General features: G+C 31.4%; 1 protein-coding gene across 1 annotated transcript in view; it reads left to right on the forward strand.

Annotated features, from left to right (window-relative positions):
- The first annotated feature begins 3,868 nt into the window (after window positions 1–3,868).
- Window positions 3,869–12,911, forward strand: part of LOC130442556 (dihydropyrimidine dehydrogenase [NADP(+)]) — a 32,427-nt gene continuing 23,384 nt past the window's right edge. The window contains exons 1-2 of the mRNA XM_056776768.1: window positions 3,869–4,180; window positions 7,696–7,806. Coding sequence (XP_056632746.1) covers window positions 4,145–4,180; window positions 7,696–7,806 — 147 coding nt within the window. The 5' untranslated portion in view covers window positions 3,869–4,144. The remainder of the gene's footprint in view (window positions 4,181–7,695; window positions 7,807–12,911) is intronic.

A 12,911-nucleotide genomic window follows, 5' to 3' on the forward strand; every position in this document is an offset into this window, starting at 1 on the left:
CTTCATCTTTTTCTTTCAATAACACTTTATCGTGTATTTGGTTACTCGTTTTTTGCCATTTGTTTCCTGGTATTCTGTCGACATGATCTCTTCCACCTCTCTAACCCATTTCACCACATTCTGTCTTCCTTATCCACCTCTAATATCTCTACTTTCTATTCCTAGTTATCTCGACCTTCTTGATGACGCAGGAGAAGATAAGCGAAGTCGCGAGCGTGGCTATTGTTCCAAAGATTCGGACATTATTAAATAATTTAAGTTGTAACATTATATTCGAAAATTTTTAATTCGAAATTAATAATTTTTTTCTTTAAAAACGGACTCCAAAGTCCTCATAAGTTAATTCCATGATCTTAACGTTTTCATTTCAGTTATCCTTCGGTAACACGTAGTAAGTCTTGTGCATCGCATATTTTGAGGGTTTCATCTCACTTTTTTATTTTTTTTATCGTATTTTTAGTATAAATATACTGAGTTATGGAATGGAATTCATCTATAATCCGCAATATAATTGTTTTATTTGTACGAGGTCGATAGACGGCTGTATTTATAATAAATTTTGTGAGAATGACTTTACACTTCATTGTGTTAACATTAGAGTCTGTATAAATAAATTACAAGAAATTCTTAAAAATATATTTTATGATTTCAAAAGTATAAAGACACTCGCATATACCGGGTATAGGGTTAATTAGGGTAATAGTATATTTCTAAAACTAATAAAAAAATGGAATGAGATATGAACCTATACTGGCTATACAACTCAGAACTTTGGTAGATTCACTACCTGAGCCTTCTGACATCCAAGATAATATTTTTTACATTTCGCCCATTGCTCGTACCCTACAAGGGTCACTGCTAAATCCACCTTAGTCTGAACTAAATAGAAATTTAGTTTTAGTTGTATCATATCCATAACTAGTTCTTCAAGTTCATAAAAATCATACACAACGAACGAATCATCCTTTCTAATTTTCTGTAAATGTTCGAACTTTTTGAATGACAAATTTGGGTGTCTCGCTATGAAGCCCAAATATCAATCGTGACCAGGAATATTGTTCTTAAATGGGGTCTGCAATGATTTCAATGTGATGTACGAGGATGTATTGATATCTAGTTAACCTATACCAGTTCCAGGCATAAACAAAATATTGCGTTACCATAGCAACCAACAATAACTTATTAGAAGTGTCAGTGTAAAGTTTGACGTCAAAAAACTAAAACAGAGTTACGCAATAAATTAAAAGAAAAAAGATGTCCACCGAAATTGTGAAAATCGAAAAATTAGAGTGTCGAGCCATCATCAAGTAGTGTATTTAAAAGAGTTAAGAAATAAGCAGATTTACGAAGATGTGCTTAATACCCTTGGTGATTAATGTCCTTCGTATGCGACCGTGAAAAATTGGACTGCAAGCTTGAAAAGAGGTAAATTTTCTATTGAAGATGATGACCGATCGCGGAGGCGAGTTTCTATGTTAGTCCCCGAAAATATCGATGTAGTACATGACATGATTTTATCAGACTGTCGAATTGGGCTAAAACGGATATTTCATACGAATGCGTTCATCACATAGTTCACGTCAATTTGCACATGAGAAAAATTGCTGCAAAATGTATCCCCAAATGTTTGAATGTTGATCAAAAGCGTGCAAGGTTAGAAGCATCGCGTTCGATCTGTGCTCAATTTGAACACGATGTAGACTTTTTAAACCGTATTATTACTATGGATGAGACTTGGGTACATTTCTACGATCCAGAAACAAAGCAACAATCGATAAAATGGCGACAGTCTGGTTCTCTAAGACCTAAGAAGTTTTTGCTTCAGTTTTTTGGGATTGCCATGGAGTGATCATGATTGATTTTTTGGATGAGGATAGAACAATAACTGGAGATTATGATTCGACATTACTGACCACTTTACGGGAAAAAATTGAAGAGGAAAGACGCGGAAAGCTATCCAAACGTGTTTTGTTTTTGCAGGACAACGCCCCTCCACACAAATCTCATGTTGCCCTGCAAAAAATTCATGATCTAGGGATTGAATTACTAGAACACCCCCCTTATTCACCAGATTTGGCTCCGTCCGACTATCGTCTCTTTCCTCAATTGAAAAAAGCCTTTGCGGGTTCGCTGTAATAAGAAGGCTAATAATTTTTGAATATATCTTCGTATGTTTATTAGACTACCAAGCTTCTTTTCATAGGAAGGTAAATCTATTCTATATCTAGCTACAAGATAATTTACTATAATCTTCTCTATATCTATAGTCAAAGTGTGAGAGGTCTTGCATTCATGGTGGTAATCGATTTTTTCTGCCTTTAATTCAATTAATAACAGCAGAATAGGTACATTGTATGCTTGATATGTTACTATAAATTTTGATTTTATTCAATACATCATTGATAGATAGCGTTAATAAGATCTTCAGTACATTGCAAGATTCAGTCGTTTTTTTATATAATTTCTCACAATGGTGTTTGTGAAAAAAAAGTAAAATGCCAAACGGAACAATCGGACACACCCATTTTAAACTAAATGTTTAGTTTGAAATTTATCATATCATTACATATATGGTATGAGTTATTAACACGTGTCTACACCATAAACAAATTATGGCAATCTGTACAAGTCCATTTAAGCATTACTCTTGAACATTTGCGTACTTTTGTGACTGTATCGAAGAAAAGCAGTAATGATTTGCCAAAAGATTTTAAAAATAAAAGAGTAGTCAAAAAGAAAAGGATTTTTGATTAGGAAGGCAGCGATCAACCTATAGAGACTGTTATAAGTCGGTATGAAACAGATTTTTTTAACACCATGATTGATTCTGTGATAAGTAATATGGAATCGAGATTTATGTCTTTAAATCAACTTTTTGAAACTTTTGGTTTTCTCTATGGCTTAAACAAGTTAAAAAAATTGCATAAGAGGAAATACTGAAAAACTGTCAGGATTTACACACGGTCCTGCAAGTAGGTGAGAGCAGTGTTTATGAGTTGTATGAGGAGTTACAAAACATGATCCCAAATTTACCCAACTCCTTTAAAGACGTGAAATATCTGCTCTAATATATTATAGAGAATGATTTAAAAGAAATTCACCCAAATATTAACATTGTCATTAGAATTTTGTTAACAATACCTGTAAGTACTACTTCTGCTGAAAGGAACTTTTCAAAGTTAAAACTAATTAAAAATTATTTAAAAAATACTATGGGCCAAGAAAGACTTTCAGCTTTGGCAGCTTTATCTATTTAAGCAGATATAGTATCTAATATAAATTACGAACCAATCATTAAGAAGGTCAGCAAAATCAAAAGAAGAAAATTTTTGTTTCTTTAATTATTTTTTTTCTCATTTTTGTTTAATGCTCCATAGAAGTATGAGTATAAATTAAGTTTTTTTTAATGAATAAAAAACTGTTTAATCGTGATTTTTTATTTCATATTCCCTTCTTCTTGCACCATCAGAGGGTCTAGCGAAATGTACCTTGCCCACATTATTTTTAGGTCTTGCGCCGCCACTGATTGGTTACTAACTGAGTAATTACTAACTGATTGGTAATCGATTATAAATTGACCCGCGAACAAAGCTATCAGCTTTGTTCGAGGATCTGATTCCGAATCCGTTCAGGCACATATGCACTAACAAAATATGCAGTTAAGTCAGTTCCGCCTTTACGGATCGATCGATTCCGTTTATTACTGATTACGTTTGCAGTAAATTACCATACTGAATAGGTTTTTAATCAAGCATGCTCACCACAGCGATCATCATATATTGATTAGTAACTGATTTGGAATTGATAATAAATGGACCCGCGAACAAAGCTAATCACAGAATACATTTCCATATGCTCTAGTTGCCATGTCCTTATTAATTTTTTCTTTGTGTAGATAATACTATCATCGATAATTGTTTATTATAAATTGTTTATGTAGCGTAAGACTACGAATTAAACCGATTATCTTCAAATTCATGATATCATATCAGACCTATAGAAGATTTATTCAGCAATTTAAATTAATAGAAAAAAACATAGTACGTTTGACACATAAAAGATTTGATATTTATTGTTAATTGAAAGATCTTTCAATTAATACGTTAATCAAACGCGTTTTTTTCCTTTTCGATAAGCAAAAATAATGGCTAGAGTAAGTGAAGATTTACCAGATATTGAAGTGAGTATTTTTATTATTATTATTAATATTGTAATATATAAAATATTTATCACTTTATTTAGAGTCAAACTAATTGCGTTAAATTAAACTAGCCATAATATTCGTTCCTTGAAAACCGTTTATTCAGAACTTCAATGTAATTTATATCTATAGTTTTCGTAATAAAAATTAATCACACACATATTAATTTCATCTAATTTCCTTATCGAAAAAATCCAGGTGAACACCTTAACAAAGTGTTCTAATGAGAGATTAACATTATAAAAGAATATGCCAAGACGAGAGCCAAGCGAAGCATAATAGTCCAGGAGATGGGGAACAATTTTAGGTACTAAAAAAATTTGTATTCCACTATGATAGTGAAGGCTAGTAACAGCAAAATAAGGCCCTTTATTTAAATAGGAAATTTTTTGAATCATAAATATTTTTAAGTTTGAGGTTAAGTACTTGAGGAATTGCAAAATCAAAAGGTCAAATTAGGCTAAATGCTTACCGGACTATTACAAAATTGTTTAATGAATACAAAAAATATTCTTGTGGCACGTTGGGAGAGTTACTGCTAGATAATTAAAAACATTTTACTTGACAACACTTTGTATAATTTGAGGTGCGAGAATGAGCCTATATCAGCTTATAGTTGCTACAAAGAGATTGGCTCTCGCTAGACTATGTGACTCACTGCATCCACGCGGAGTAAATAAATAATTTTATTTCTAATAATAATAATAATAATAATAATAGTAATAATAATGAAAATAATATATGAAAAACAAGGTTGAAAAAATACTAATACCAGTAAAAATAATATTAAATATAATAAGATTTGATGAAGTTTCATAATAATATGTGCAAAGAATGTATTCAACAAATAATAATACTTACCCGAACTTTTAAATTCTAATAATATTTTCAAAGTCAACTGTCAAAAATAAAGCACTGCTACCAACCGATCACTTACGTTACGGTATAATTTCCCTAATGTGTATTTTTAACATGCCTGAATACAAGCCGAAATAGACAAAATAGTATAAAACATTTGTAGCAGAGGGCTACGTGCTCGTGTCCGGATTTGGAACTCTTGTCAAAAGCCTTCTGTTAAGTACTTATATTTTGATATACATTACTTTAATAACTTAGTTCTCATTATTTCTTGACAATTCTCCTAATAATAAAAATTACCTCCAACGACATGAATTGACGTCCATTGAAGCCATTGATGTTTTTGATGTCTATTGGTGTCGATTCACGTCAATTCATGTCATTTTGCAAATTCGATCACATTCAATGGTTATTTGATTACATTTACATCCTAATAATGCCCAAAATGTCTTTTATTTCGGCACATATGCAAAAAACTCGCAGCTCGCAACATGCTTCCCGTGAGGAGCTAGTAACAACTGTTTTTTTTTGTATTTGTATTGTTTATCCATATTCGTGTTAAATATTTTTAATCATCTGTTTGTAAAAATATTCAAACGTGGAGGAGCTACCTTCAAAATTCCGTTCGTCATCAAGGACACCTAACCATGTTTTCACTGAACATAGTGCTTGTCAATGGCCTGAATATTTATTTGCTATCGAAGTGGGGTATCGAAACATTGTTATCTTGATTATTCAGGATTACCGAGAAGTTCTCAGATCCCAGATCGATCTTCAATTCAGATCACTAAAGAAATACTCATCGCTACATTTGATAAACTAATAGATTAAATTAAAGACCAGTTACCAACACATTTTTTTGAAGTGCGCTTCATAGCTCAACGACTCGCTGTACTTACAAACATTGAGGGTGTAGTGATCGAAATGATCAATATAAATGAAAAGGAATAAAATAAAAGCACGGAGGAAAATAGAGTGATGGAAAGATACGAGTGCAGAAATTGATACAGAGTATTCCGGGACATAATGCAAAAAATTTGTTTAGGTTAGGTTAGGTAGTGAGTGAATAGATAACGTGAAAATAATGCTGTGGAATTTCTCATAGGATTCGTCGTTTTTGGGTTATAGGCGTTTAAAGTTGCGAAATCAGAACTTACGTTTAAGTATATTTTCTAAATTATACATTCGAACATTTCGAACAGGGACAACCTGTACAATCTAATGATAGCAAAATTGAGTTTTCAATCGATTCCTTAACAAAAAGGTACTCTGTGTTTGACTCGATAAAATTTATTGCTTAGTAGTTGAACAGATCTTTAAATCGTTGTACTTGCTTAGTTCGCCTAAAAGAGACATTCTGAAGAAAATTATCATAAACTGTAATTATCAGTATTAAAGTATTAAAGTTTGATCAAAGATTTCTTGGAGAATGGATGAATAAATAAATAAATATTCAACTTCCTTACCTCTTTCATATCCAGAAAGTGCATGCCATGGATTATCCAGCGAGACTGGCCTACGATAGTTGATTTTTAGATAAACATCGAGTTGGTACTACGCACATTTGCTGGAAAAGTATCATTTCGCTTCGTGCAGGTAGAACCGTATCTTCCTGTACAGCGGAATGAAATTATCGATAGAATAAACTTCCATTACGCTATAAGGCAGAATCTTGGAATGACCTTCCAAGTTCCAAGGAACATCCTCCGAAGACTACGGAAGTAGAAGTACAAGGTGCCCACTTCGAACATTTATTTTTGATAAGTTATAAGCTAACCAACTAAATTTTCCTACATTTCAATTTTCTCCTTATGTATTATATAAGTATTTTCAATAAATAATTACAATTATTATAATTTCTTCAGAATGTTTCTTAATGACGAACAATTTCCTTGGCATGTACAATACATTTTATTGAGTTAAACATAGAATAACTTTTTGTTAAAAATCGATTCACAAATTCATTTTTAATATTTTTAGAGTGTACAGGTGGTCCTGTAAGAGTTAAGGATTAATTGGGTATAAGCCGCTCCTGGTTTTCAGATAATTTTGTAGAATGATTTATTCCATCAAACAAGCTACATGGACATACGTAATCATCTGTAGAAAATTCATGATGTTCGAATGTATTATTCGGAAAATATATTTAAATATAGTTCTGATTTACCAATTTTGAAAAGCTATAACTTGGAAACAATGTCACAGCATATTTTCACGTCATTTACTCACTCCTTAATTTTTTGCATCAAGTCCCGGAACACCTTGGATACATTATCTTCTTGACTACAATTTTTGTTGGGAATTTTGAATTATATTTGGTATAGTACGATTTTTTATTATGCTTTGAAATAAAATGAATAGAGTACCTATATGAATTGAGAGATTATAAAATTAGAAGCGTATAGTTCGATGATTGTATCTTTATGAAAACTTGTTGACAGTGGAAAATATATACTTTGGTCTTGGCAAGATTTCACATGAAAATGTAAATTATGGGTTTGATATTCGAAATATATCGACAGATCCTCAGTATAGGAAATAAGACCGTTTAATTCCTATAACCACATTTCTATTACGGTATCTTCAGCAAAATAGAAATAATGTTATTACAATTATTGCATTTTATTTTTCTTTAGAATATACTAGCCCTAAATCCACGTGTCCAAATTTATTCGAATTTTGTACCATCCAACGAGACTAAAAAGAACAAGTTACATTGGAAAAGAAATCCGAACAAAAAATGTCAGGTATGTACATTTCTCTGAAATTTTTGTTAGCTTAGTTTTTATTTATGGTTGGAATTATGTAGGAATAACTATTTCATGAAATTTTTGATAATTTTTTCGTTGTGACACATTGAAGAAATATATTTTTTCGTTTATACTCTTTTTGATGCAGTTAAATTTTAAAACGGAATTAATGCAAATACTTTTCAACATAGTCTAATTTTTCTTGCGCAATTGTTATATTAAACAAAATATTTATGTGAAAATATTACTAATTGTGAGTTTCATAACTGCGTTAAAAATAAATATCGATAACTTACTATCATCTGATAGAAGTTCCAACAATTACTGAATCTACTATAACAGATAAATGTTTTTGTTTGTGCCTTTTTTACTCCATGCTACCCACCTCTGATACTATTCTTACCAAGATTAACTTTCAAATAAATGTTAGAATATGAATGGTTTCTTTATGCTCTAGACTTTGTTCCTTTTTGTTTTTATTATTATAATATAAATAGTAATCGTTCAGATAAACAGATGGTTACTGTATACTGGCATAATTGAAAACAGTAATGAAGGAATATTTGTATGTATAAATGTTTGTTCATTTCGTTAAAATCTGGGAAGTGAAATTTAAATTCGACTTAAATTATTTAGGCTAAATAAACATATATACCTACAATATGGAATAAATATAGATAAAGAAAATAAAATACGAATCGACCAACAAAAAATTAGATAAAATGAATCAAAGATCTGTATTTTCTGTATTTTTTGTAGCGTGTTATATGTTTTTGTTCATCAATTCACTGAACTCCACAATAACTTTTGTGAAATCGATTTCTTTTGAAATTTTTGTTGCTATTGAAAGCACTGTTAGATTAGCCAGTCGTTCTTGACCCATTGTAGATCTAAGATAATTTTTAATCAGTTTAACTTTCGAATAACTCCTCTCACATGATGCAACCGAGATCCAAATGGTAAAAAGTATTGAAGAATAAGCGATATACAGGATAACGATTCACTGAAGTCCCATTTTATTATAAATTGAAGGATTTCTTGGGCTTTCCATACTCGTATCGGTGGCTTTTACATGCCTGCGGTACCTTTTTATTTCCTAGAAAACTTGCTCCTTGTCAAATTCACCATAAATTTTTGTCAGATTGTCAACTGCTACAGCCAGAGCGTCATCTGAAGCTTCTAGCATAAACTTTGTTTCAATAATTTGGAAGAAAATATTATTGATTTGTTTCATGGCCCCGTATCGAGACGACAATTCTTGTATAAATCGGTTTATGCGTTCATACATTGGCCGACGTATTCCTTGTTGAATTGATAATCCAGTATCATGAGCTGATTAATCCGGCAGGTTTTTTATCTTCCTTCTTCCTAGTTTCTCGATGTTGATGTCCATGTTATTACATTTTTTTATGCCAAAATTTACAGCATTGTCCATAATCATGATCCAGAGTCATTTTTGGAGACTGCAAATATTGTTGAACTAATTTAAGTTACTGTGACTTGATTTCTTAAAAAGTACTTTCCCAACAATTATCAAATTATTTCAATAAATATGATATTAGTATAAGTCATAAAGGACATAATACGTTATCCAAATATTCCACTAAATTGAAATCTAAAGCAACGAAAAACAAAAGAAGTAATATTATATATCAAGTGCCTTGTACTAATTGTGACGCTGTCTACATAAGGCAGACTTATCAATAAAAAAATAAAACTCCGTTAACTAACCATGAAATATCAAAACATAAACATAAATTCAATCATAAAGATTTGAAAATTCTTGGAACGGAATCTAATACGAAAAAGAGAATTTTTAGAAATGGTTCACATTCCTAAAAACGAAAAATCTGTACTCATAAATGATAAAAAAGACCTAAATAATTTACGGTAAAGTTATAGCTCTATTTTGTAAATTCAAATGAAACTACAAATTTGATTAATTGAGTACTGCTATATATTTGAGATGTAAGGGCTAAGGAAAAATTAATTTTTCTAATTAGAACATTTTCTATTTTGATTTTATTTTTATTTTGATGTTCATGATGTAGATGATCTATTGATTGATATAAATACGGAAATTGTCAGTGTTAATATCATATTTTGATAAAGTTAAAGATACGTCGAAACGTCAAATTTTATCTTTTAGATAAAATTAAATAGAATAGAATTAAATTAGATAGAATTTTAAAACAGAAGAGACCAAAAATCAAGTACATTTAGACGCATATAATGATTATAATAGTGTTGCCTTATCTACAACATGGTGTTGCATGATTTTTTAAGTAATATCATATTTAAAATTCCAACTATTACTCGAAAAATAAATTTTTTGTTATGTTTAAGTAAATGAAGTGAATCTCAATTTTATTAGTGTATGGGGTTACGGTTTGAAGTGTATCATTGCCATGAGGCTTTATGAAATATCTTTCTCCTTTTCCAACGATACTTAATCCTATTAAGTAACGACATAGAAAGCTCGGCATTTCTCATTGGTGTAATTTTCTTCTTGGATATAAAGTCTAAAGAATGTTAATTATTGATTCATCAAGGGTTTATAGATATGTTCAAAATACAGCTCGTGTAATGAGAAGATTGGCATCGTACCTAATTTTCTTGATCATTTGATACAAGGTTTTTAGAAAAATACATTGATAACCGTAAAATATAATTATTAACTCCATAGCAGCCGAATTACAAGGCATCAAAAGGCATCATTATTAATATTAAGGTGTTATGTTATAATTGTTACGTATATATTATTAGTGGAGATGTGTCCATTGTTTCATTAAACTAAACTTCGTATTGTATCTTCGTCAATAATTATAATTGAGGCATTTCTTACAAAAACCACCGTAGTTCAGTTTTGACTTTTTTGGGATAGTGAAAAAAACTTTATGTCGCCCAACGTTTTGCTAGATTAGGTTTTTTCTTATGTAACAAACGAATGTCGGCCAAAAAAAATTAACCAAAATCTTGGTAATATTTCAAATAACAACGTAGTTTTTCCTTTTTTTATGGACAATAGTTGTTTTTACTGGAATTTCTATGAAACTGAGGATTTCAATATGCAAAATGTTAAAAGAAATGTTTATTTTTGAACAATGTTAAATTGTAGTAACTACAAAGAAAATCGGCATCATTGTTTAATCTTTTGCGCCACTGCTATTGTCTTCGTTGTCTATTTCAACTTCAGGTCGAGTACTAGTACTGGTGCTGGGCTGAGTAAGGTTTGATTGCAGATTGAGATCATAGTGGACATTCACGGGAACTTTCAGGCATTTAGCAAGATTTCGTGGAAAACCGAGCTTCTAAGGTTTGATTTGAATCTCACCTTGATACAGGGGTTTCAATGTTAGTTCGATACCAAGCTTCTTCCGGTTTCGCAGATGTATTGTTTCCCAGGCACCAATGTAATATTGCTTAGTCTGTATGTAGTCTACTTCAGCAGTTATTTTAACCACTCTTACTGATTTTATTTTCATGAGCGGCTTTGGATTAGGCATAAAAAATGGCTTCAGAGCTTCAGCCATATTAAAAAATCTTTTTACTCTACTTTCACAATTTTAAAAGGAGATCTCTTGTTGCTGATATTAATATATCCCAGCTAGACTGTAGCTCTGCAGTTTTCTTTTTTTTCCTGAACTGAAATTTTGAAAATTTTTAAAATGTCAACCCATGCGTAAAGGAATCTAGCCATCAAATAATTTTTATTTTGCCCCGGGTATCCGTCACTAAACAACACTAAGTCTTTGTTGCTTATATCTGCCCTGTTAAAAAAATGCAACAACAAATAAGTAACATCATTCTGGCCTTTCTTGCCTACAGTTTCATCGTACAAGAATATAGTTGCATCATTGGTTGCCAAATCATGTACTCCAAAAACATAGTACCAGAGGTGACTAGCAAAAAAAAACATCACAAGGTTGAATGTGGGGCAATGAAAATTTTGCATGACAAGCATAGAATTTGTCAGCCTTACATGGATGAAGATTTTTCTCTTTTTCGATACTAACACTGTTTGGATTTTTTCATCTTAAATAATGTGATTGTCGATCTTTAAATTAATGGATATGGGTTTTTATCAAATTCGCTACAGTCTCCGATATTTTCTTGTGCCTGTTATTATGCCTTCCTCTTCTATCATGTGGTGATACACCTTAAAGCAAAAGATTATTTTGTAGTCTTCGTACTCTCCCTTTAGTAACACCAAATATTCCTAAAATCGCATTAAAACATACTGGATATTCTTTGCCTTCCACTCTTATCTTGAAAAACTGCACTGTTACTAAACGATTTCATTCTGTCATTTCCTTCTTTCGCATTTGGTTCATCATCACTTGTATTACTAACTTTTCTGGATCTACGGCGAAGCGGAGCCAACTAAATAAGAATCATGTTCATCCTGTGACGCCATATTATTAAACCGAGTTACCAAAGTCTCTCGATTATTCTCTTTAATATTTCAAAAGAACTTGAAACGCGAACACCTAAAACAAAATCTACTCAATAATAACATGAATACTTAGAAATATATTCAGTTTTTGACATACTCGCAATAAGCGCTAGTAACTCTAGCCAGAACTTGTTTTCACACATGATTTTTATGTGCCATACCACATACCACCATATTTTGGTTTATAACTGTTTCTTTCTTTACACATTTTTTTTCTTTTTTGTCGTTTTTGTAAGAAACGCCTCAATTTATTTGATTAGGTAAAGTTAGATGAGTAACCTCGTTCCAACCTCAAACAAGGTTTTTTAGTTTTTTTATTTCTAGCTATTTTTTCAGGGCAATCTATTTTGTCATTCCCCGAGATTTGACGTCTTTTTTCTGTTAATCCAGGGCACAGGTAGAGCAGATACTCGATGATCTTTACTTCTCTGTTAAGAATTCCATCGTAGGAGCACTGCATCTATCACTTTTGAAAGTCTATCTGATTTCTTTCTACTTTATAGAGTTCACGTAATGAGCGGAAGCCTACTTTGGTGTCATGTATCAAAGAATATTTCTCGCGACAGTTCATAAGTAGATTGTTATGTTTCCATTTGATTCGCCACTTTCCCTTAACAGTTTGGTAGCCTTCTCTATTGTGTGAATT

Source organism: Diorhabda sublineata, chromosome 1 (assembly GCF_026230105.1).
Source record: "Diorhabda sublineata isolate icDioSubl1.1 chromosome 1, icDioSubl1.1, whole genome shotgun sequence".
Taxonomy (NCBI): domain Eukaryota; kingdom Metazoa; phylum Arthropoda; class Insecta; order Coleoptera; family Chrysomelidae; genus Diorhabda; species Diorhabda sublineata.